This window comes from Protopterus annectens, chromosome 8.part0 (assembly GCF_019279795.1).
Source record: "Protopterus annectens isolate FY-2018-M chromosome 8.part0, PAN1.0, whole genome shotgun sequence".
Lineage (NCBI taxonomy): Eukaryota > Metazoa > Chordata > Ceratodontiformes > Protopteridae > Protopterus > Protopterus annectens.
In genome coordinates this window covers 1327879937-1327906506 of record NC_056741.1, presented here as the reverse complement: position 1 = coordinate 1327906506, position 26570 = coordinate 1327879937, and the positions used below count along the sequence as shown (strand labels likewise).

Here is a 26570-nt window from a genome sequence, read left to right as displayed (position 1 = left end):
GACACTGAGCAGGAGCTGTGCTATAACATGTTAGGAAGAGATCCAAATTGTATAAGCATTTATAAAGAAATAGGGATTATTGGGCACACACACACACACACACACACACACACACACACACACACACACACACACACACACACACACACACACACACATTACTTGGATCCAGCTCAGGGAGATGCTTAGTCCACAGGCGGCATACACTGCTTCAACAAGGAACTCAAATTTGAGGACGTAGAAGAAAGTAACCTAGAATTTCACACAATGCAGAGGGCTCTCAGAAGTAACTTCTGCAATGTTTCAGCTAGAAAATCTCAGGCTACCTCATAACCCATTAAACATGAAACAATAAAATTCTCACCCTGTAAATGCTGCAAAGTGAGAGGTGCTATCTACATATTACCTTTGAACAAGAGGAGAAGGGGCTTTGATTTCCCCCAAAGCGCATACTTCTAGGAAGACTTGCCATGTTAATTCACTAGTCATTTCCCCTCTGGAATAGTTAGCAATTTAACAGTATCTGCCAATGTACCTAAACAATATATCTGGTCAGAGATTCCACAGCCTCAGGGCCATTCTGTTTTGTGTCTGCATGGTTGCAGAAACGTCCATACATGGCATGTGCTACAGGACTTAAAAAAAAAATCAGTTTACTTAATACTGGAGCTGTCGTTAAATTAGATGCAGCAAAGTGTTAAACGGTGGCTCAGATGTCTGCATCCCCTATTTTCTATTTTTTAGATGCTACATGGTTACAACAGTAGATATTTCAGGCTTTGCTTTTGTATCCAGTTCTTCTGCCTATCAGATAATAGCAATCACCAAGAAGGCTAGCAGTGACTTTTTCTTCTCATTTATGAGGATTTTTTCTCTTACATAAGCAAGTAAAAATTAAAGTAATACTGCTCATACATTTGAAACTTTAACTTACAATGAATGTTAAGCTTTTTTTACTTAGAAAATAAAGTACTGCATTCTGTAAAATGTGGTTACAAATGTTAAACAGCAATTAACATTATTAAATTATCTTCAAACTACTTTTTTTTTTTTTTTGCGGGCAACTATTATACATGAAAATTGTAACCACATCTAGTCCAAGATGTTGGAAAACTCTCTTCTGGACCACATACTGAGTAAACTGTATACCCAATGGTACGCAATTTGGGTAAACTGTATCCCCAATGGTACGCAATTTCATATCAAACTGAATGTTTTTAATTTTCCCTCTTGTTCCAAGCCTTTTTAATACTGTGTCACAGACATACAAGTATCTATTCAACATTAAACTCTGTTCATCTGACTGGAAACCTTACGACTCCTAAACACCGCTTCATGTTTTCTCTTTCTATCGCGAGGAATCGGGTTCTATTTATCAAAATTCACTACACTTTTGGCTCATGCAATGCATCTAAGCCACAACAGCTGAGGTCAACATAAACTCAACTCAGACTATGCAGCAATTATTAGGAAGAGTCATTAATTCAATACTTATAAAAGCACCTGCTTTTCCAGTGTTCTTATTAGGCTTAGCACAAATAATAACGAAGTGCAACATATGTTAACACCTGTCTTAAGTTTCAACTACCATCAAAATTTTCTGGAACGGTTTTTATTCTCTGGCTGCCAGCCTTAGGTGGATATTCTGATATACTGAAACCAATCCGGTCCAAACCCAACTGACAAAATAAGCAACTGAATGAGCAATCTTTTCCCCTGACCCTCTTTCTGAGGTTAGATGACCAGAACCAGAAATGGAAAACCTACTATTACACTGCTATCTTCATTTCCTAACTAAAATGTATTATTTTGTAGCACAATGCATTGATTTTTGTTATGCACAAAGTAGTACCTTGGCATTCAGCACTGCTAACGTGACCAGGTATGTATCCATGGAAACAGCAGCTGGTGATTGTTGGGTGACAGTCACTGGAAACTGTACTTCATCCACAGACAGGTTGCACTGTAGTACCTACAACCAAAAAGAACAAGAATTTAATAACAGAAAATGTGATGCTAGAATAGTTTATTTTAGTGACACTAAAACTACTGAAATCAACACATCAAATAATTATGTTAAATTGTTTTCAGTGCACTTGAGAAAACATGGTCTATGATGCCAGGAGAACAGCATGTAAAAGAAAACAAGAGGTATAAAGGATTCTATGTCTCGACTGATATCTGAAAGGACCTGGAAGAACACCTGATAACTCCTCCCTGTGCTTCCTCTTCTTAAAAGTCTCAAATTCCTGCTCTCACACTGTTTTGGCTCATGCATTGTCCCTGCATCAGGGCTAAAGACTAGCTTCAGTTCTCGACTCTCACTTGAACACAAGGGCTACACCTGCAATAAACTACAACAAGCACAACGTTACAAACTACAGAGTTACTTGTAGAAGACCCTAATGCCACAATACATCATCTCAAGCAAGGTAGAAAATGGGAAGGATTACTGCATCTACCTGCAGAGGCCCCCCTCAGAGGTCAACTGATAACGGCTACATATCTATTACAGCTTACCTTGAAAGGCACACTGCACTAAGTACAAGATTTAGATAGAAGCCAAAGAAGTGCAGCAAAACCAGTCACAAAGGGGATAAAAGCCAGTCAAAAGACAAAAATAAGACTTGTAGGTACAATACCATGAAGAACAGCACACTACTACTGGATTCGAAATCTAAACACTTATCACTGAGTACATCTATGCACAAAAAAGTTATCACAAGAGCTTTTCCTCCAACTCTTATTTCTTCTGATGGCTACTACTTCCCCCATATGTATTACTCTGAATTTGATTTAAGCAACCATGTTTCAGATCAGGTGTACTTCACATAATCGAACATCCAAATGTTTGACTTTCATATGGCCGAGACCATATGATCGAACACTTGAATGTTAGACAATGTGGAAAAAAAAAAAACGAAACAGTGCTGGCAGCACCCCCCCCCCCCCGGCTATTTAAATATACCAACTCCGAGAAAGCACTACATTGCAATAAAGGGAAATCTTTCCGTTCTGTGCTCTATGGAGATCCCCATTCAGACCATTTGAACTTTTAAAAGTTCGATCATATGGTCTCGACCATATGAAAGTCAAGCTTTTAAAAGTTTGACCATCTGAAGGGGGCCCTTCAGATCACATCTGCAAACGTGCTAAGCACCTTTCCTCTAAACTACACCTCCAAGTGCATCTATCAAGTACAAAATCTTTGTATTACCAGTAAGAATACAAACATTCTTCCTTCTAGACATTCTGTTGTAACTTAGCATACAGCGAAAAGGACCAAGTATCCTAAGACATACATAGGACTGGTATATCTCGTAGAAGACATCACTGCTCTGGAACAAACTCCACATCCACATAAAACTAAGCTCATTCCTGTCCATATTCAAGCACAACTTTTATTTATGGGTGGGAAATCCCAGGGTTGCCCCCCATACTACTAATAGACAGAGGCAGCTCCTAAATGCTTTATGTATGGGTCCCCTCAAATTATATAAGGTATGATCCCAGTTATTCTCATTAGGGGTAATATACAATTATCGACCATGAGATGGGTAAGGACAATTTCTAACCAAATGGGAAAGGTTAACTGAAGCACCAAAGGGGAAACTGGCCAGGCATGAAATGGTCTGCAAGGGCAGCTGCCCCAGCACTTACATATGAACCTAAATGCAGTATTGCCATGGAATACCGCAACAGGAAACATGATTCATTCAAGTAGACTCCACCTACTATCACCTTCTTTGTCCTTTTGTCAAACCAATGTTAAACACCTTGATGTAAAAAGTACCCGAATCCAAAATGGAACAGCTGTCTAAGACAAGATAGGTAAATAGAGAGATTAAATGAGTGATGAAGAAGAGGGTTTCAGTCCACAAACACATCCTTTCCATTTGGCTGCAATGGAAACCCAAGTGAATGACTTCTTGGCAATGTCAAACACCTCTAGCACCTCCCTAGGGAGACATAATGGCTGAACTGTAAATGCTGAATCAGGCATGTGTTCTAGTGAAGCTTATCATCTTGCCACAGAACTGGAAATTCAAGCATCAAGACTGGAATAGTGTATGGAAAGGTAAATATTCAAAGAACTTGAAACCATTCTCTTCTATGTCACCATGGGGAAGGCAAGATTCAACTCTGTCCTTTCTATCTGGAACTTTACCAGCAAGAAACAGACAATGATGAGTTGGGAGGAATTAAGAGAAAACTTATAATCCCCCAGCACCCATAAAGAGGCAAAGACATGGGTTCGCCTGTATCCCGCCAAGCAATGAATATTCCAATCTTCATAGTATCCCACTTCCAGAAAAAAAAGATTTAAAAGTTATATAAATACTACAATGACAGATTTGCAGGGATGTGGTTTAGCATCCTAACCACTAACACTGAAATGCCAGTGTTCAGTCTGCTCCGCACAAATCTAATTTTTTCAGGCTCCAGCTCTCCCCTTTTACCCACAATGCTCAGCATGCTGGCACCACATCCTTGATCAGGACTATGCAGCTTATAAGCAGAACATAAAATAGAACATAAGGCATGCATGCATGCACATTACATAGAATTCTTCTTTGCCAGGCTGAGGAATAGTGGATGGGGAAGTGAGCCGAATAAACCACAACCAAGCAGCTCTATTGTTTCAATCAGGACATGCCTTTTGAATCTGAAATTATCTTGTCCATACTCCTCACCAGAAGGACATAGCCCCCAGCATCCTATCCAGGCAGCCATGATGAAAGTAATACTACAATAACTGCACCTGGAATGACAAACCACATCCAGCTTGGAATGTCTGTGGTGAAAGAGTTTAGAGAAGCCCAAGTCACAGAAGCACATATGTCAACTGCAGAAATACATATGAAAAAGGTATGTGAAGTGATTACAGCCCAATGAGCTCTGGGTAATATTACCAATTGTTTATCATGGTTCTCACAGTAAAAATTCTGAAACATTCATATGAGTACCCTGACAAGGTGGATTTGAAAACCTTCCTGACCACTTTATTAGCAGCACAAGATTCAAACACTTGTATGTCATTTATGAAATGTTTTGATATGTCAAAATAAAAACACAGCTGTCTGTGAACATCCATACAGTGCAATACGTTAAGGGAAGAGTCTGGAAAAAATACTGGAAGATTTACAGACTGGTTAAAGTTGGCTCCCACAGCTTGGTTTGTTTGCAGGATCACTCTTGTCTTTGTGGAAGACTAGATAAGGAAGGCTTATGGCATAAGGCCTATAGGTCAGAAAATTTTCTTGCTGATGTGACTGCCACTAAGAAGAGAGTTTTCCAAGAAAGGAATTTTAGATCCACTATGAAGGCAGGTTCAAGTAGAAGAACAGTAAGTTTCTCAAAGATGAAACATGGGTCACAAGTGGAAGCAGGTACTCTTATTGGATGTGATAAACAAGGTAGCCCTTTCGAATGGCCTTACAAGAATTTTGAAACCTCTGGTGGAAACTAAACAGCTGACATATAGATATGTATAGCAGAACAGCAGGGATATGTACTGAAGATTTGTGCTAGGTAGTCTAGTACTACAGACACTGGAGAAAAATGGGGATCTAGTCCTTTTTTCTAAGATAAAAAATGAAAAACGCACCTATTTATTTTTGTATTTGTTATAGAATTGAGCACCTAGGCAGAGATAAGGATCTGGACAACCCTGCCTGGGAAAGCTGCATCCCAGCCATCAATGGAACTGGAGAAACCAAGAAGTTAACTTGAAGGCATGAAGGTCCAGGTGAGGATTGATGTACTCATGACTAAGCAGGGTTCTGAAGGGCTTCAAACTGAGAATCCTCTTCAGAAGGTGAGGCCCGAGCAAGAGGAACCAAACTACCAAACTGTCAAAGCCAATATTGGGTTAAGAAAGTAACCATGGCCCTACTTAATGCTGCCTTTTACAATAACCTGGGAATGATGAGAAAAGGTGAAAAGACATAGGAAAGGAAGTCACTGCACTAGGTGATGGCCAGGGAAAGAATAGGTTGCAGTGAGGCTTTCCCCATCAACAAACGACAGCCTTCACCACCTTCCACCTGAGAGACCATCAGTGTGGCATTAATAGACATTGAATGAGTCTATCTGACAAGGAACTGTCTTCCCCACGACTGCCTTCTAGTTTCTTCTCACATCCGTGGGGAAGACAGAGAAGACACTAGAAGGCAGTCCAAGGATATTACCCATTCCAACAACCTCACTGGCTCTCAACAAAAGGAGAAAGAAGTAAGTCCCCTTTGCTTGCTGACATACCACACTAACACCATGCTGCCATAATCACCCTTCAAAGAAGGAAATCTTGAAATGACTGAAGTGGTGTAAAATTGCACACTGATGGTCTGCGATAATGCACCTTGAATCATCAGTCATTGAAAATGTTCCTTCATTGTAGGGCTGAGGCATCCATGCTGACAATCACCTTAGGGATTAAGATTTACAAGGAGCTGCCCAAAAAAAAGGTTAGATTTTAGAAGCCATTATGCCAGGTGCCTCAACATGCCTCAGAATTTCTGATTTGATCCAACATTAATTCTGGCCCCTGGCTCTATTGAGTTCATACTGTATACTGGTGGACTCTTGTGCAGTATTCCACAAATGGTATAAAAAGACTGTTGCCACCATAAGTCCCACAGTCCACAGGCATGTGGGTGCCAACACTTTAATGGAATGAAAGATCTTGGATACTATTTGAATAATTGGAGGAATTCCTTCTTGGGGAAGGTTAGCCTTCCAAAGAAAAGTGCCAAGCAAACAGCCTAAACATATTACCATTTGAATGGGCTGCATGTGAGACTTTGCAATATTTGCTGTGATCCCCAAGAAGTACAACTGTTACAGCAGACACTGACAGATTTTAGCTTCTCGAATGCCAGACTGGCCAGGAACCAATCATTTATGTAAGATCGGGATAGAAAATAGCTTGAATGGATGACCATGGGATTCATAATGATTGACTCCTGCTCAGAAGTGTAGGAACCTCCTTGACTCCCTGGCAATCATTACCTGTTGGTATGGGTCTTGGATTTCCAGGAAGCACATTCAATCTCTTCCTGAGAAGCAAAGAAGAAGGGCCAGTCATACTGTGACCTTATGAAATTTTTGTTTTGGAAATAATTAAATGAGACCACTAAGTCTATAATGGGCCAGAGGTACCTGGTAATTTCTAGCATTAAAATTAATCTAGAGCAAAATCCAGACTCCCTCTGATCTGGTGGGACTTCCTGGGTAGCTCTTTTTATAAGGACATTTGAGACTTTGTTTAGTGATGCCCACTTTTGATGGGGCAGGACATCAGGAAAGACAAGGTAGTTCAGCTGAGATTGGGAGAGAAAAGGAATTACATGGCCAGTGGATAACACCCAGTCATGTGGGAGGGCCACCAACACTGGAAGGTGGAGGGACAAATGCTCTCCACCCTAAATGTATCTGGAGTAGAGCAACCAGGCAAGGCCACAGGTAAGCCTGTTGTTGTTCCCCCAGGCTTAACCCCCGGGGTTGGAAAGAATTCCTACTCTTAGTCTGGCATGTGCCATAAAAGCCATCACCATACCTGCACTGTTTTTTTTTTCTTAGCTGTTGACTTTGTTGAAGTTAGAGGACACAAGTGCTGTCATGACCTGGGTCTACATCTAATGTTGACTCTTTTGCGACTTGGAAAAGAAACATGATGCCAACAGCTGTAAGGGTTTTACCCTCCTTTTCAGTTTCTTTCACCTTTCACTCTTTCCTTGACCACTGGTCTAAACAGGTAAGAGCCACTGAAGGGGGCATTAAAGAATGCCACCTTGGAATTCTCCACAATGTCTTTATATAAAGCGAAGACAAAAGTCACAGCATATGGCTACTCTGGCACCTGCCAACCTTGCTGCACCATCCACTGGAAAATGAGATAAGCACATGGTGAGGTTACTCATGGTAGGAACAGTATATATCTGACTAGATAGCTTCTTTTTAAGCTCTATGTTTGGCACCTGTTCCAATGTCCTGGACATCTCATCAATAATAGTGTGCACAATTATCAACATCTCTGCTTGGTATCCAAGCAATCTTAAGTGCAAAGATTAAGGACACATGGAGCTGCTTCCTGAAACAGTCTACTGCCCTCACACGGTGAAACCACTGGAGGAAAGAAAGGTGAAGTTAGTTTTTACACTGGCGATTGATTTGGAGTGAGTAACAATAGCTTAATATTTATAGGGTTTAGTACAAGGTTGGACTGTTTCAGCCAGGCTTCAACTGAGGTGAAGGAGAGCTGATTAATGCTCTGAAGCTCAGGGATTGCTTTGACTGTGCAGATAATCTTTGAATCGTAGTCGTACTGGATAAGAGCTGATACTGAGCACTGAGGGACTCCAACTGGTATGTGAAGAGAGGTGGATTTGTATTGTTTTAATTTTACAGAGAGACGAAGGAATGAGCGTTGGCAGAGTAGTTTGGAGTCAGAGATTTTGATAAGTCAAGGTAAGACTGATCATACAGCATAGCTGTTTCTGTGTTTGTGAATGGTATTAAGGAAAGACAGAAGAGCATTTTCAGTGCTGTGGGAAGTGTGAAATCCATATAGGGATGAGGAAAGGAGATCACTACTTAAAAGACAGTTTAGTAGTTGAGACTGGATGCTTTTTCAAGAATATTAGGCAGAGGAGATAAAATGGCAATGGATCTGAAGTTCAGGGTTCAGTAGAAGAACCAACTTTATATAGTGGCAGGGTGTAGGCTTGCTTCCATGAGGTACAAAACAGGGATTTCAGTGAACATCTGTTGATAAAGATAGAGACATGGTAAGCAATGGCATCAGCAGTTAGTTTGGGGTATTCTGCAGGGAGGTTGCCTGGGGCTACAGTTGTTGGCTTTCATTTAGTGAGATATCACTTTATCATGGAAGTAGCCACGCTTGACACAGGCAAGAAAGTAAGAGAGTTACGAGTAGCTAGTACCTGGAAATTTGGTTTGTTGTACTGAACTAAACCTTACTGAAGAAGCATAGTATACCTACGTGAAAGCGCTTGTGTCTTTGTTACTTCAAATAAAGAAGCTTCCTTTACCAGTGACTATCTCCGTGTGGTGACTCCAGTGGATCTTGTGTTTCATAAACCTTATTTTAGTTAAGTTTTTGTGGCTATATTGCTGAAATGGCTACTTATAACAGAATATGTGGGTAAGGGGTTGGGCTGGTAGATTTCCAGAGTTTCAGGAGTTGAGTGCTGGTTGACCAGAATTTTTTGGTAGTTTTGTAATGTGGGTCCAGACATCAATTTTTTTGTTTGTTTGTTTTTTGTCATTGGTGATACTAGACTGGAAATTTACAAGAGATTTGTGTCAGAAGTGACTGTTTTTTGTTACATTTCATAGGTGATGACAGATTTGTAGTTTGCTGGAGTTTTGTTGGCTTATTACTTACTTTATGTTTTACCTCTACATCTCATTTATTTGGTTGTGATTGACAGCCAATGTGCAGGACTGGATTTAACTCAGTGCTTTCTGAATGGGGCTTGTTGGTTTAAGATGTTAACAAAGGTATCACTGAAGGGTTGTATGGTGATGTCTGTAGATATCTTAATGTGCTCCAAATGCATAGTCTGAGAGTATTAATAAAAGTGTCTTTGTTAAATTTAGATAAATTGCTAACAAAACTAAATAAAATATTTTTGGAGGATTTGTTGGGTCTGGGGATGACATATGTGGGATGATAGTAAGAAAGTTTATGTTGCTAAAGGGCCAATGGTGTTGTGGCAAAGACCTTGGGAGTGTAGAAAGGTCAGAGAGAAGCGCCTTATTCTAAAAGTGTTAGAAACGTACAGTCCCCAGATGATAGAATGATAAAAGGCTTTTATGTTTCATATCAATATCATCTAAAAGACCTTCAGGAAAAAGCAACATTGTAGCATAGGTTCATAGGTTCATACTAGGCTATCTGCTCTAGGGCATTTATAAGCCTAGCCAGAATGTGTTTGGCTTTCGCCACCCATTTTAAATTTATTTTGCTATGCCCTTTTTTGAGGTTAGTATACTGTGCCTCTGTCTAACAGTGACACAGAAGTGATACCCGGGGTAAACCTACGATCTCCCATCCACTCATCAAGATTTCTCTTGAAGAGAGTCAATGAGGGACTCTGCCTAACCTGGACTGGGATTTTATTCCAGAGTGAAGGGAGCCTCTGGGTTATAAATCTGTCCCTCCAGCATGCCCTATTTATTTTAGTGCTGAGGTTCAAGTCTCTCGAGCGCATAGCTCAATGGGATTTGGATTTTCTGAGGTGCAGCATGTTCATTAATTATCCGGGTTGGACATGACTTTATACGTCAGGCACAGATCGCCTCTGAAGAGGTGGTATGCCACTGAGTAGAGCTGGAATTTCTTTAACCGGGCAGCATATGGCATCTGTTTCAGCCCTTTGATCCTCTTGGTGAGGTACTTTTGGGGTCTTTCCAGTTGCTGCAGGTGTCTGGTAAGGTACATCCCAAAAGGGGCATTGTACTCAATTATGGGCCTGATGAGGGATGAGTAAAGAGGCACGATGACCTCCCCTGATCTAGATGTGAATCCCTTCATGATTAGGTGGGCTATATAAAATGTTTTTCTAACCACTTTGGCCACATGGTTGTCAAATGAGAGATTGCTATCAACTTGGGTCCCCAGGTCCCTAATTACTTCTTCTGTACTTAATGGATTACCACCTATGTGGCAATTTGTGGGCATTTTGTTTTTGCCAAAGGGGATGACTATACACTTTTTGGCATTTAGCTTGAGGCCATGGCTCTGGCACCAGTTATCTGTTTCTATGAGGCCCTTTTGGAGGATGCTTGTGTCGGCTGGAGAGTCGATTATGGCGCCCAGTTTGCAGTCATCTGCGAACTTGGTCAGCCACAGTTCTTCCATGTTGGCATGTACCTCTGAGAAATATATACCGAACAAGAGAGGTCCCAGGACTGAGCCTTGTGGGACACCACTTGTAACTGGTTTGGAGTCTGACATGGCTCCAGCAATTCTAACCATGTGGGTTCTGTCCTTGAGCCAGTTTGCAGTCCATCTAGTGACATAGGGGTTTATATTTAAGCTGGTGAGCTTATCTATAATGCCCAAGTGGGGTATTGTATCGAAGGCTTTTGCAAGGTCCAGGTAGGCTGTGTGGACCACCTTCCCCTCATCAATAGCCTTGGTGACTGTTTCAAAAAAAAAGAAATCAACCAGGTTTAAGAGGCAGGATCTGCCCTTAACAAAGCCGAACTGGGTAGGATCCAGTGTCTGTAGGTCCCCAATATCTTTATTTATGAGGTCCATGATGATCCTTTCCATAGCTTTGCAGACCAAGCTAGTCAGGCTTATGGGGTGATAGTTTCCAGGATCCGTTGAGGCACCACCTTTATGGAGAGGGACCACTGTTGCTGTACGCCACTCTTTGGGCACATATCCTGTAGTAAGGCTGAGATTGAACAGTAGTTTTATGTTTGGGTTTAGCTCTTCTTGGAGTTCATGTAGGACGCAGCCCGGGACACCGTCTGGTCCCATTGATGCTGTGCTTTTTGCTTTGGAGAGGGCGGCTCTTACCTGAGCATTTGAGATGTCAGGGGGGAAGCACTCTGCTGGGATAGATATTTGCCCTTTTCGTGCATGAAGAAACATTTAAGCAATAAAGAAATGTGCCACATTGATTCACCAAAAGAAAACATAAAGACACTCGTTTGTGTCTTTTGGCTTTTCCCGGTTAGGGGTCGCCACAGCGGAACTCCAGTCCGCTAATGATTGGCAGTAGATTTTTACATGCTGGCTTGCTGGGCCTAACGCACAACCTTTAATGAAGGAACGCCCATTCACGCATGTCGACACACAGAAGATGCTCTAACTGAGAATCGAACGGACATCTAACTGTGAGGCGACAACACTACCGCAGCACCACCACCAGAACACAGAATTGATGTAATAAATACCCTTTACAGGACCAACACAGTTTTGCAATTACTAGAGTTTTGGGGCTAAAGGAAGCCCTTTATCTGGAGTTAATAAGTTACTTATATTACATACACTAATTAAAGTCCCACTTGAACCTAGAAAGGGAAGTAAATAATTTCTTCCTTTCTTACTGGCTATAAAATGACACTTACAAATGCCAGTTTTGAAAGAAACAGACTACCTCTCAACTGTACAGATTTTCGCAGAATGTCCAGATTTTTGCCTTACATTTTTGGTCTATCCCTCATAAAATTTGTGGTTTTTAGGCAAATCACTGGGATGATCCTAGGATTGAAGTCACTAAATAACGACATACATTTGAGTTTCAGACTTCAAATCCTTCAAAAAATGTATGTTACTCTAACAACTTTCTAAGTTTATAAGAGCAATACTTAAAATCTGTCCCTATTTTTGGGCCCTTGTCCCCCCATTTTGTCAGGCTTTGTCCAGATTTCTTGCATTATGAGGTTGAGAGGTATACGTGCAACTCAGATGCTTAGTATTACAACTATATATTAGAGACAGGCTGTGTGTGTGTGTGTGTGTGTGTGTGTGTGTGTGTGTGTGTGTCACATGTAGCTGTGTGCTCGTGCAAGCATGTGTATGACTGTGTGGGCCTGAAACTTTAGAATATCAGGTTATTGCCTGCCATAAAAAGTACACTTACCATAAATGTAGATGTTTGAGTGTATTCACTGTTGTAGTCCTAACCAATGGGTTATCCGGCTCCCGGTAGCCCTTGATCATCCAGAATACCAAAGGTAAGTAAATATGACATCGGCTGTCATTGGTTGTAAAGGATGTCTGATACAAAAGGAGGCAGCCGACGTCACTTCCTCAGTCTTTCTTGCCATAACAGTCAGGAGCTCCCAGAAAACAAGGCTTAAACCAAAAGAAACTTTGGAAAATAAAACCAGATTCAGCCTGTACCTTAGGAAAGGAGAGCAGAAGAAGACCAAAAAAAAGGGGTGAAGGAGGGAGGGAAACCAGGACCGCAACAGTGAATACACTCGGACATCTACATTTATGGTAAGTGTACACAACTGTATTATGTTCATTGTGTTTCACTGTTGCAGTCCTAACCAATGGGTTGATTACCAAAGTCCAGAGAAAAGGGAGGAGGTACCAACAGAATCAAGGATTGGAGAGAATGCCCTGCAGAACAGCAGTGGCAAACCCTGCCCTGGCTCTAAAAAACAAAGGCAAACTATAATGTTTTGTGAAAGTGTGAACAAAAGACCATGGGGCAGCCTCTAAAATGTCTTTAGTAGGGCCACCCCTTAAAAAGGCTGCAGAAGTGGAAGCTGCTCTTGTGGAGTGGGTCCTAACCTCTTGAGGAGGAACCTTGCCATGAAAGGAATAACAAAGAAATACAATGTGCAATCCACTTAGAAATGGTTTGTTTAAAGATAGCTTTGTCTTGAGCTCCAGGGGCAAAACTGACCAATAACTGTGTTGATTTCCGAAGGTCTTTAGTCTGTCCAGGTAAAACCTGAGCTGTCTGTGCACATCAAGAGAATGTAGGATCCTTTCACCTCTATTTCGAGGATTAGAAAAGAAAGTAGGAAGGTGTATGGACTGATTAAGAGTCAGGCTAGAAACCACATTAGGCATAAAAGAGGGATTGGTTCTCAGAGAAACATGACCTGCATGGAAAATAAGAAAAGGCTCCACAGCCATCAAAGCTTGCAGCTCCAAAACCCTCCTTGCTGAAGTTATAGCCAACAGGAAGGCAGTCTTCCAAGACAGAAACTTTAAATCTGCAGTGGCAGCTAGCTCAAAAGGAGGAAGAGCGAGTTTCTCTAGAACAAAATTAAGATCCAAGGTTGGAGTAGGTGCTCTTCTGGGAGGCTTTAACTTGCAAGCACCTCTGAGAAACATTTTCATCAGGGGGATGAGAGAAAATGGGTTGTTCAAAAGAACAATGAGCAGAAATGGCTGAAGCATGGAGCTTGATAGAGGAAAAAGAAAGTCCACCCTGAAGCAAATCAGCCAAGTATTCCAAGATCAGAGGAAGAGTAGGCTGACAAGAAGATTCCCCTCTAGCCTGCATCCAGTGAGAGAATCTTTCCCATTTGCCAGTGTAGGACTTCCTAGTGCTAGGCCTCCTGGCCTCCCGAAGTACATTTACCACCTGCTGGGAAAGAGAAGGAATGCATTGATTCATACAATGAGCAATGCTGCCAAATGGAGAGACTGAAGATGAGGATGTAGAATGTTACCCCCTTCCTGAACCAAAAGATCTGGTTTCAGAGGAAGATGCCAAGGAGGAAATTGGGAGAGACTGCGAAGCAGTGGATACCAATGCTGTCTGGGCCAGTCTAGAGCTATGAGAATAGTCCTTGGTCTTTCGTCCCTGATCTTCAATAATACTCTGGGAAGAAGTGGAACAGGAGGGAAGGCATAAACTGACAGGAGCGTCCAAGGGAAGGACAGGGCATCCACTCTCCAGGCCTTGCTGTGATGCTGTCTGGTGCAAAAAAGTAGTAGAAGGTGGTTGGCTGGGGAGGAGAAAAGATCCACCTAAGGAAAGCACCAACGTTGAATGATGCTGTAAAAGACTGCTCTGTTCAGTGGCCACTTGTGAGGATCCAGGGTCTGTCTGCTCAACTGGTCTGCCAAAACATTGAGTCTCCCTGGAAGAAACTGTGCTAGGAGATGCAGGCCCAAGGATGCTGCTATGGACCAGAGAATCATGCTATGTCTGCACAGGGGGTAAGAATGAGTCCCTCCCTGTTTGTTGATGTACCACATGACTGTGGTGTTGTCTGTTCTGACAAGCAGAGTTCCTGGAGAAAGAAGATGCTTGAAAGCTAGTAAGGCTTGCTGAACTGCCATCAACTCCTTTAGGTTTATGTGCAGGTGCATCTGCTGGGCATTCCAACGTCCCTTTATGCATCTGCCATCCAGTTGAGCTCCCCAGGCATAGTCCAAAGCGCCCGTGGTAAGAACTTGAATGGCAGGAGGTGGGCGAAAAGGCATGCCCTTGTTTTGTAGACAGGCAGTCGCCCACCATGGAAACCTCTGTCTGCAGACATGGAAGTAGAGGAATTATCATATCCAGGTCCTGTGTGTGTTGACACCAAAGGTTCTTGAGGTACCATTGCAATTTCCTCATATGCTGTCTTGCATATGGAATCATGAGAATGCAAGAGGCCATGTATCCCAGAGCTTCCAGGTATTTCCTTGCAGAGAGCTGGGACAGGCTTGCCAAATCCTTGAAGTAAACTGAAAGAGTTGCCTGCTTCTCCTGGGTGAGATATATCATCTGGGCGGCTGTGTTCAGACTTGCTCCCAGGAATATTATCTCCTTGGATGGCACCATTTTTTATTTTTCCACATTAAGAGTGTAACCCAGAGAAGAGAGAAGAGTCTTTATAATTTCCAGATCCTTTAACAGCTGTTCTTGAAAATTTGCTTGAATTAGACAGTCGTCCAAGTATGGATAAATCTGAATTTTCTTCTGCCTGCAAAAAGCAATGACTGGAGATAGGCACTTCGTAAAAACTCTGGGAGCAGTAGATGAGCCAAAGGCAGCGCAGAGAATTGATAATGTTGCTTGCCCACTCTAAAACAAAAGTATTACCTGCAACTTTCCCTGATAGGGATGTGCAGATAAGCTTCTTTTTATATCCAAAGTTACTAGCTAGGAGTCCTTGTCTAACATTGGTAGCAACTGATGCAGAGTGAGCATTTTGAACTTTGGAATTACCAAGAAAGAGTTCAGAATGGATAGATCTAGAATAGGATGCCAGGTGCCTTCTTTTTTTGGAACTATGAAAAGTCTGGAATAGAAGCCCTGAACTACCCGCTGAGCAGGAACTGATTCTATTGCCCCCAGATGTAACAGAGACAAAATGTGCTTTTCTACTTCTGCCCTTTGGTTTGGAGGAGTGTCCGGGAATCCTTTGGGTACTGGAAAGGTGTGGAAAGAAAACCTGTGACCTAGGGATACAATTCTGAGTACCCATTTGTTATCCGTGATGGTGGCCCAGACATTTGCAAAAAAGGCCAACCTTCCCCCTAAAGGATTCTCCGGGCAAGCAGGAATAGGCAGAAGTTGGACCGAGTCATTGAGAATGTTTGGATTGAGATGTAGGCTTAGAACTGCCTGTCTTGGAAGTGTAAGCATGCCAACGCTTAGACCTTTGAGGGGTAGCCACCTGCCCCATAGAAGATTTGTAATGTACAGTTGTGTACACTTACCATAAATGTAGATGTTCAAGTGTATTCACTGCTGCAGTCATCACATTTGGGTGATCTGCTTGCAGTAGCCCTCAGTTTGTCTGATTATCAAAGTCTTGGGTCCTGCATCAGTTGCTGTCTCATCTTCCATGACGTCAGGTAATCAGGGGTATAAAGCATACAGCCGATGCCATTACATCAGTTTTTCTTGCCTCAGATGTCAGGTGCCCCCAAAATGGGAAGCAATTATATATACAAGGTTACACCTCCAACAAAAAAGCAACTACACCAAAAAGCTTTAAGCATAGTAAACAAGAATAGAGGTATAGCCAATAGAAGTCAGGGAGCTGGAGGGAGGGTAACTAGGACTGCAACAGTGAATACACTCGAGCATCTACATTTATGGTAAGTGTACACAACTGTACTAAGTTCTTCATGTTTCACTATTGCAGTCATCACATTTGGGTAGATTCCCAAAGCTAAAGATGGGAGGAGGAAATTAGATAGCATTAGGACCAGCTATAAGGCCCTGCAAGACTGAAGTTGCAAAGCCAGCTCTGGATTTAGAGAAAATTGGCAAATGGTAATGCTTGGTGAAGGTATGTACAGAACTCTAGGTAGCAGCTTTTAGGATGTCCCTGGTAAGGACACCTCTGAGAAAGGCTGTAGAGGTAGATGCAGCCCTGGTTGAATGGGGTCTTATCCCCTGTGGGGTAGGTTTTTCAGCAGAAATGAATGCAATGGCCTGTCCATTTAGAAATGGTTTGCTTTGAAATGGCCTTCCCCTCTGCTCCTGCAGCAAATGGAACCAGCAGCTGTTCAGATTTCCTGAGGGGTTTAGTCCTGTCCAAGTAAAATCTAAGTTGTCTGTGCACATCTAAGAAGTGCAGTATTCATTCCCCTTTGTTCTGTGGATTAGAAAAGAAGGCTGGCAAATTAATGGACTGAATAAGGGCTACACTGGATACTACCTTGGGTATGAAGGAGGGATTGGTCCTGAGGGACACCCTGTCCACATGAAAGATGATGAAAGGCTCCACAGCCATGCGGGCCTGTAATTCAGACACCCTTCTTGCTGAAGTGATGGCTAAAAGGAAGGCTGTTTTCCAAGAAAGGAATTTCAACTCTGCATTTGCCGCTGGCTCAAAAGGGGGTAGAGTAAGTTTTTCCAATACAAAGTTAAGGTCCGAGGCTAGAGTAGAGGCTCTCCTGGGTGGTCTTAAGTTTTTGGCCCCTCTGAGGAACTTCTTCAGCAGTGGATGAGAGAAGAGGAATGGTTCTGTGTTGTAATGAGCTGAAATGGCTGAGGCATGAATTTTGATGGAGGGAAAGGAAAGGCCCTTGTGAAGCATCTCAGTTAAGTATTAAAGAATCTGAGGTAAATTGGGTGCTGCTGTGCCCATCCCCTGAGTTTGGTTCCAGGAACAGAATCTTTTCCATTTTTCAGCATAGGATTTTCTAGTACTAGGCCTCCTTGCCTCCAGAATGACATACAACACTTGCTTACTGAGGGATGGTAACAGAGAGATCAGGTAATTAGCCAGGCTGCCAGGTTTAGGGTTTGAAGCTGTGTGTGCAGAATCTGGCCCTTCTGCTGGGACAGCAGGGCAGGGGTCTGAGGCAGGTGCCATGGTGGCAGCAGTGACACACTGCGCAAAAGGGGGTACCAGTGTTGGCGTGGCCAATCTGGTGCAATCAGTATCATCCTTGGTTTGTCCTGTTTGAGATCTTTAGTAGTACCTTGGGGAAGAGAGGCAGTGGGGGATAGGCATAAACTGATAGTTTTTTCCAGGTGAAGGACAGAGCATCCACTTTCCAAGCTTGTTTGTGGGGAGTCCTTGTGCAGAATTTGTCCAATTGGTAGTTCTGGGGGGAGGCAAGCAGGTCTATCTCTGGGCTCCCCCATTTGTTTCTCAACATGTTGAATATCTTTGGTTCCAGTTTCCACTTTTGTGGGTCCATGAGATTTCTGCTTAGTTCGTCTGCCGGTGTATTTAGCTTCCCCTGGCAGGAATTGAGCCTGTAGGTGCACTTGGTAGCTAAAGGCTGTGTTCCACAGAGCCATGGCTAGTCTGCAGAGAGGGTATGAGTGGGTTCCCCCCTGCTTGTTTATGTACCACATAACAGTGGTGTTGTCCATCTTTACTATTAATTGTCCTGGAAGAATGTGGTCCTTGAAGGCTGTCAGAGCATTCTGTACAGCTAACATTTCTTTTTGATTGATATGCAGGTGCATTTGACTTGGGTTCCATTTGCCCTGAATGCACTTCCCTGCCAAGTGAGCCCCCATGCATAGTCTGATGCATCTGTTAGGGTTTGGGCAGCAGGGGGTAGAGTGAATGTCAGTCCCTTGTTTTGGTATCAGGCCTCTGCCCACCAAAGGAACTCTATCTGTAGACAAGGTATGATAGGAATCATTGCCTCTAGATCCTGAGAATGTTGACACCATAGGCTTTTTAGATACCATTGTAGTTTCCTCATATGCAGTCTTGCATATCGAATTAGTAGAATGCAGGAGGCCATGAACCCCAGTGCTTGCAGTATTTTCCTTGCAGATAGCTGGGTCTTTATGGCCAGTAGTTTGAAGTAGGCTGTCAAATGAACTTGTTTCTCTGGCGTGAGGAAAGCCATCTGAGAAGTTGTGTTCAAGCTTGCTCCCAGGAATACAATTTGTTGGTAGGGTACAAGATGTGATTTATTTTTGTTTACGGTGTACCCCAGAGAAGTTAGCAATTTCTGTACAAACACCAGGTGATTCAACAGTATGTCCTAGCTTTCTGCCTGAATTAGACAACCATCCAGGTATGGGTATATTTGAATATTTCTTTGCCTGCAAAATGCAATGACTGGAGCTAGGCACTTTGTGAATACCCTGGGCGCAGTAGACAAGCCAAAGGGCAGTGCAGAGAACTGATAGTGCATGTAGCCTGCTTTGAAGCATAGGTATCTTCTGCAAGATTCCCTTATTGGGATGTGCAGGTAAGCTTCCTTTAAATCCAGTGTTGCCAACCAGGCATCCTTGTCTAGCATAGGACGCAGCTGGTGAAGAGTTAGCATCTTGAATTTTGGGATCACCAAAAATGTGTTTAGGATAGAGAGGTCCAGGATAGGATGCCAGGAGTTGTCTTTTCTGGGCACCAGGAAAAGTCTTGAGTAGAAACCTTGTCCCCTTTCCTCTTCTGGGACAGGTTGAATAGCCCTGACACTTAAGAGAGAGAGAACTTACTTTTGAGCCTCTGCCCACTGATTTGGGGGTAGAGCTAGCCAACCGGTTGGGGTTGGTAAGGAGTGGAAGTGGAATCTGTATCCTTGGGAAACTATATTTAAAACCCATTTGTCCTGGGTAATGAGTTCCCAATTTTTTGCCTGGAGGGCAGTCTTTCCCCCTAAAGGAACAGTCAGTTGTGCAGGGCTTGGAAGTTTTAAAGTTAAGTCATTGAGACAGTTTACCATAGGGGGTAGTCTTACTACTCCCTGCGTTGGAGGTGGGAGCCCCCCACTGCTTAGTCCTGTGAGTACCTTGGGACTGAAGCCTGGGTGTTCTGCTGGTTCTGGGTTTGGACTGAGAAGGCCAGGAAGAGGCAGGAAAGGACCAATTCTTAGAGGGCCAATGCCTACTAAATCTGGGAGGCTGTACTTGCAGGAAATCTTTAACAGTTTGCATAGATTTAGCTTTTTCCTCCATCTTTTTAAGCACTTCTGCTTTGTTGCCAAACAGGTGGTCTTGGTTTAAGAGAGCATCCAGCAATTTAGATTTAACATGATCTGGCAAAGATTGCTCCTTAAGCCAAGCATGCATTCTAAGTACAGACCCAGTGATGGCAACCCTGCAAGATGCCTCTAAAGAATCAAAACCACATTGCAAAGTATGTTTTCCAACTTGTTCAGCAGAATGCATTAAATCCTGTAAATCTTTACTTTCAGCACAGTCAGGAATCAACATCATTTTCTGTTTAAGCAATCCAATAATATGCTGCTGATACTTTAACATATGAAACTGGCAGTTTAAGGCCCTAATGGTCAAGGTTGCAGAAGTATATATATTCTTACTACATCTATCCAGCGCCCTGGAATCTCTGTCAGAGGGGGTAGGATTTTTGGCAGTAGTAGCCTTAATGCCCTTGGGTCCCTGTGAAATGGTCTCAGGATCTGCAGTAGGATTTAAAGAGGAACTTGTGAGAGTCAGAAACCCTGTAATACCTATCAGGTGTTTTGGGAGCAGGAGGTAAGGAGTCAGGGGCCAAGCTAGATTCCGAGAAGGCATCATCAACAATGTCCAGTACAGGGGGGATAGCTAAAGGACTGTGTTGGGGCAGGAGTAAAAAATCCCCAAGCCTCTTTTTAGAGTCAGAGTAATCCTGGCTTTCCCAGCAGAAATGTTCCCTAAGAGTATGCAAGGTTTCACCAAAAGAGAAATCCTCTGGAGGGGAAGCAGAGGGAATGGAGTCCTCTGCATCAGAATCCTCATAGGTAGATAACGGTAAATCCTGGTCATCAGAGGAAACAGAAATTTCAGAGTCCTGATCAGAAGAATCATAAGGAAAATCAGTCCTAGTTCTCTTAGAGGGGGAAGGGTGGCTTCCCCTGATTAGAGTAATAAGGTCTTCAGCCATTCTTATCATTTGTGTTTTAGGCATAGAGGCCTGACCATGCGGTCTGGGCATTGATTTTCTAGGCATGGATCAAGTTTTAGGCCTTGAAGAAGAAGATGGCATCGGTTTAATATGCAAGTCAGTAGGCCTGAATACACCCTCAGAAGCCAGTGCCTGCACAGTGGCTCCGGACCCATCCAAGGTAGAGACATCCGCAGGTTCCACAGATGAAAAAGCATCTCGCGGCATACCGGACTCCGAATGGGTCTCAGTAGAGGCCTGCAAATCTGAAATAGCAGGTATCAGGGGCTGTGAAAGCGCCTGAGTACCGGCGAACTGGCGACTAGCTTAGGAGAAGCGTTGTTAGCAGCTTTGGACCTATGCAGTCTGTCTCTGTCTTTATCTTTGCATTTTTTCGGAATGTCGGTAGTCAGGTAGATTACCAAAGCCATTTCTGGATAATTGAACCGAGTACCAAAATATTTAGAAGCGTAAATAAACCGAATACGAATAGTTCGTTGTTTAAATAAGGCACAAAACCGACAACAAGGGTAAGTCGTGGTCTGGGCCTAAGCAAGGAATGCAGTACGAATTAAATCTTTATGAGGTATTTGCTTTCCACAAGAAATACAATTGTTAACTTTTACTGACATCGGTTTAGAGCAAGAACAAGTTTTACTTAGCTTAGTTGAAGACTTTGGTTCTGAAACTCGAAAATTAAAATTTCAGGAGTCAGCCGACTGGCACTTGCGAACTACTTCAGCTTTGGGCACTGCACGGCAATAAAGACTGGTGTAATGGAGTCAGCTGCATGCTTTATACCAGACTACCTGATGTCATGGAAGATGAGACAGCAACCGACGCAGGATCCAAGACTTTGATAATCAGGCCGACTGAGGGCTACTGCAAGCAGATAACCCAAATGTGATGACTGGAACAGTGAAACACGAAGAACATCCTCTAGTCCTAGACAGCTTCTGTCTGCTGGTATCAGGAAACATCCAACTCTTAGAAGGGTAATTCCTGCTGAAGTGAGGAGGTTGAACTTGCAGAAAGTCTTTAACTGTTTGCATAGACTTGGCCTTATCCTCCATCTTCCAGCTCACTTCCTCTGCTTTGTTGCCCAAAAGACTGTCCTTATGTAAAGGTACATCTAAAAGCTTAGACTTGACAGGCTCTGGAATGGGCTGCTCCCTGAGCCAAGCATGCCTTCTGAGAACAGATCCAGTAGCTGTAGCCCTGCAGGAGACTTCTAGAATGTCAAAACCACAATGTAATGAATGTTTATTGATAAGACTGGCAGAGTTCAGCAAATCCTGCATATCCTTACTCTCTGCCAAAAGAGGCACACTTGTAATCTTTGACTTAATAGCCTCCAAGGTGTGCTGCTGATACTTAAGCATATGAAAAAGGCAATTAGTAGACCTAATAGCAAGAGTGGCAGAGTTATAAAACTTTTTTATCCCACCTATCTAAGTTCCTAGATTCCCTGTTGGAAGGAACAGAATTTTTGGTAACAGTGGCCTTAACTCCTTTAGGTCCTTGAGAAATAACCTCTGGGTTAGCTAGCGGATTCCCAAAAAGAAACAAATAAGAATCAGGGACTCTGTAGTACCTGTCAGGTTTCCTGGGAGCAGGAGGAACTGAATTTGGAGTCAAGGAATTTTCCAGAAAAATATCATCAACCACTTCCAACACAGGAGGAATAGCCAGAGGCTTATGCTGAGGAAAATCCAAAAACTCCCTGGTCCTTTTCTTAGATTGGGGATAATCCTGACTTTCCCATTTAAAATGCTCCCTGAGAGTATTCAAAGTATCACCAAAAGAGAAATCCTCTAGAGGAAAAGCAAAGGGAATGGATTCCTCTGCATCTGAATCCTCAAAAGGAGAAAAAAACTGAGAAACTTCCTCTTCATCAGCAGAAATGCTAGAAGTATGAGAACCTGAATAAGACAAAGCACCAGGAAAGACATCCCTACCCCTTTTAGAAGGAGGCTGTGGACCCCTAATAAGAGTCAAAAGGTCATTAGCCATTTTAACCATTTGAGATTGAGGGGAACAAGAGGAAACTGGAGCCTGTTTCTTCACAGGCTTACGACTGGAAGATTTACCTGCAAGTCTGAAGGACTCGGGAGGCCTGGCAACCGCCGAAGTAGTGGCAGAGGTTGTCGGTATGAGCTTGCTGTCTGAATGAAGAACAGAGGCCTTGGACACCGGAGCCAGTGTAGCAGCTCTGGATCCAGCTGAAGAGGCAACAGGCAGAAGGTCAGAAGACAAAATGGAAGCCAGAGGCCCTAAGGACTCTGAAATGGTCTCAACCGAGGCCTGCGGTTGAAAATCCGTGGACTGCAGGGGCTGCAAAGGCGCCTCACTGGCTACCGCAGGACTGACAACCAACTTAACATCATCTGAATACTTGACCTTCTGAAGCCTGTTGCGGTCCTTGTCCTTACGCTTCTTAGGGATATCCGAAGCCTGAAGACCAGCAGACGCCATACAGACAAATTTAGGCCACACTCCAAAATGCTTAGCTAGAAGCTTAGCCCAACGACAAATATACACAGATTAAAGGAAGCACAGAGGTCACAATTAGGAACGTCGTGGTCAAGGCCTAAACAAATAATACAATAGGAATGAAAATCTCTATGGGGAATCTGCTTTCCACAGGTAAGACAATTATTGACTTTTTCTGACATTCGTTAAGGCAACAAAAGAGGACCAATGGGGTACTTAGCTGTAGTAGACTTCAACTTTGTAGTCAGAAACCAAAAAAGGTAAACTGCCGACTAGCACTTGTGCAAAAATGCTTCTGCTTTGGGCTCCGTGGCAAGGAAGTGACGTCGGCTGCCTCCTTTTGTATCGGACGTCCTGACGTCCTTTACAATCAATGACAGCCGATGTCATATTTACTTACCTTTGGTATTCTGGCCGATCAAGGGCTACCAGGAGCCAGATAACCCATTGGTTAGGACTGCAACAGTGAAACACGATGAACATCTAATGGTTCTCCCTGCATGTTCACATTAAAGTCACTGTTCATTTAGCAGAGAAGATAATAGCTCAAGAGACTGCTCTGAAACCTAGCAAGAAAATAAATCACAATACAATAAATGTGTAGGTTGATAAGTTAAATCCAGAAAAGAAAAACAAGAAGCTGCAATTTATTAGACTATCTAAAAAAAGCAATCTTTGTGAGATAAATGTTTTGGTTAACTGAAAATGTGAATATGCAATAATGTCCAATTGATTGCAAAGTGATGTGCTAGAAATAGGCAGTTACTACCACAAAAATATCTATATTTTAACAAAGTATTTGGTTAGAACGTCTAGATGTTGTGTGCAGTTAATACATTACACAGACTGTGTTTTATTTAACTGAAAAACAGAAAGAGGAAGATGAATGAAATGTGTTGACAAGCTTGAAGAGGAAGAATAATACCCTTCATGTAAATGATGTGAAGTCTGAAGTAATGTACCTTCAGAACTGAATAAGATCTCATCAACCAAAATTCATGCAGACCAGAAACAGTTCTTTTTTCTCCTCAAAGAACAAACAGCCTCTGCTTCTCCTTTGGTATGCAGAGAATAAAAATGAACTAGCAACTCCTGTAGTAAAGACTGGTCTGCCGGAATAAGGAACTAAAAGGCAGTCTGAGCAATTCTACACAGCATACGCTACGGTATCAAGAACCTACTTATCCTGAGTGATGCGTTTTTTTTACGCTCTGAAAAACTTAAACCACCTTTCCACCAAAGCAGCCTAATGGAATAGACAAGACAGCTGAGAAATCAGCTAGGAAGTAGCTTGTTTAGAAGATTCTGAATGAGAGCTGGAGAATGACAAGTGGACAGATATTTACCATGTCTTTGTTAGTGCCTGGCTGCCTTATTTTTTTTAAATGATGCATTTTTAAAGAGGAGGAGGTAAGGAAAGGATTGGGCATATCTCCTTCTATGGAAGCATCTCTGCCTCTCTTGAAGAGATCTTCAATAATCTCAGTTAGAAAAAGAATCTTGTCCTGGAAAGGTATTTCAAGGATAGTCTAGCACAATTCCCTGACAGTGTGAATACAGTATTGGACATGCTACCCTTAAAAGGCAGGCATCAATAACTGCATTCTTACCCATCACATCTTATGTGCCAAAATTACAGCAGGCCATGTGAAACACTATCACTGATGCAGTATTAAGGTTTTTCTCTACAGACTCCTACTCTTCCAATTCAGGAGGGGTAGACCATTTATCATGGCTTATTCAATGAGAAATCTGACAGATGACATAAGTAAATTAAGGGTTCACAAACCCAAGCAGGCATTAAAATAAATAATTTTGCTATATCCATCTACAGTCTTTGACTGAGCCTGAAGGAAGAATGGACAAGTTCTGGGTTTCAGACACCAAAGAGATAAAAGAGTAGTTTTCTCTGCTATTCTTCATGAAGTGATGCTATGGTAGGTGGCTAAAATGGTCTGCTTTAAAAAATGGTACAAACCCTACATATGGGTATAATCTAAAAGCAAATACTGCATCCTGCATCTCTAACAAGGTGTTACAAGGAATGAATAACTGAGCACTCCTTTTCTTTCTTCCTAAGGTAAGATTCTGAGAAGGACAGGGTAGCATGGTCATTCCAAAGTGGATTCCCTAAGCTGAAGGGGAAAAGAGATAAGGAAATTATCATGGTCCCTGTCAGTCTCCTGCACAGGAATCTCTTTCCATTCTGACTTTGGGGATAAACGAGGAGCGCTAAGGAGAAAAAGACCTCCCCCAGAAAGCATCCATAGGTCAAATGGAGATCAGAGATAGTATCTGCAGAGGTAGCAACTTCAAATGATACCAAGTGTGAAGATGCTTAAATGTGAGACAGGGAGAAGGGAATAGGTGGTCGGGCTGGGGACTGAGGGGACACCATATGGCCCATTACCAACATTACACCTAAATACTGAAGCATGCTCTGCTACGCTGCACCATGCTTTGAGCAAATGGTCAAAGTCCAGTGTACAGCAGGGAATGCAGCAAGGGTCCCACAAGTGGGGAAGGAAAACCAGCGGACTCTGTCCTGACCTTTACTGATTAGCTACTAATATCTGATGTAGAGATGAAAGCAGGAAATCCCCAGGGCCCAAATTCAGACACAGAGGCCCATTCTAGAGACAGCATACTTATCCCTCACATTAGGGGCATCAGTTGTTCAAGGGAAGTGAAAACTGAATCAGAGGTCTTATTTTCAACAGCAAGTGTTGGGAGAGGTGAGACATCTCTATGTTTAAACTGAAAAGCGTCTAAAGATAAGTGGGAAAAATGACTCCTTGCTAAGGGATGACTGCATCACGTATAACAGTTCAAAGTTCACTATAGAATCAATAGGCTTTGAAGTGGGTCTTCTTTCCTTCATGCTGCTGACTGGGATCTCTAGCCAATCTCTCCTTAGCAGGTTGTTTTCCTGAGCACCCTACAACACTGTTAAGCACTGTATACTGATAAAGCCTTAGAATTTTTCTTTTCAACGGCAGTAAGCCATTAAACTGAAACATTAGGACACTTACCAACTGCAAGCAGCAATATACTCTGCTTCTAAAAAAATATGAACTGTGGTAGCTATCAATAATGTTCTGATGACAAGTACATCTTAAAAGTTTTTAAATTTTTCCACAATTAAATGTAGAGTCCCTGCAATGTTAAACATTAACATGGGATTCACACTGTTCTTTCAACAGCCTTGGCACAGGGATACTAAGTCAGTCAAGAGAAATTGAGTATCCTGAGCAAATAAGCTCAAACGTATAAAAAGAGCTATCTAAGGAGACACAAAAACAACATACCCAAATGTCTTA

The 26570-nt window shown here is 42.6% G+C and overlaps 1 protein-coding gene across 2 annotated transcripts in view; it reads right to left on the bottom strand.

Annotated features, from left to right (window-relative positions):
- C2CD2L (C2CD2 like) overlaps positions 1 to 26570 on the bottom strand; it is a 1057749-nt gene that overhangs the window by 559220 nt on the left and 471959 nt on the right. For both annotated transcript variants that reach the window (XM_044080867.1, XM_044080868.1), the window contains exon 3: positions 1853 to 1972. In XM_044080867.1, the coding sequence (XP_043936802.1) occupies positions 1853 to 1972 (120 nt within the window). The remainder of the gene's footprint in view (positions 1 to 1852; positions 1973 to 26570) is intronic.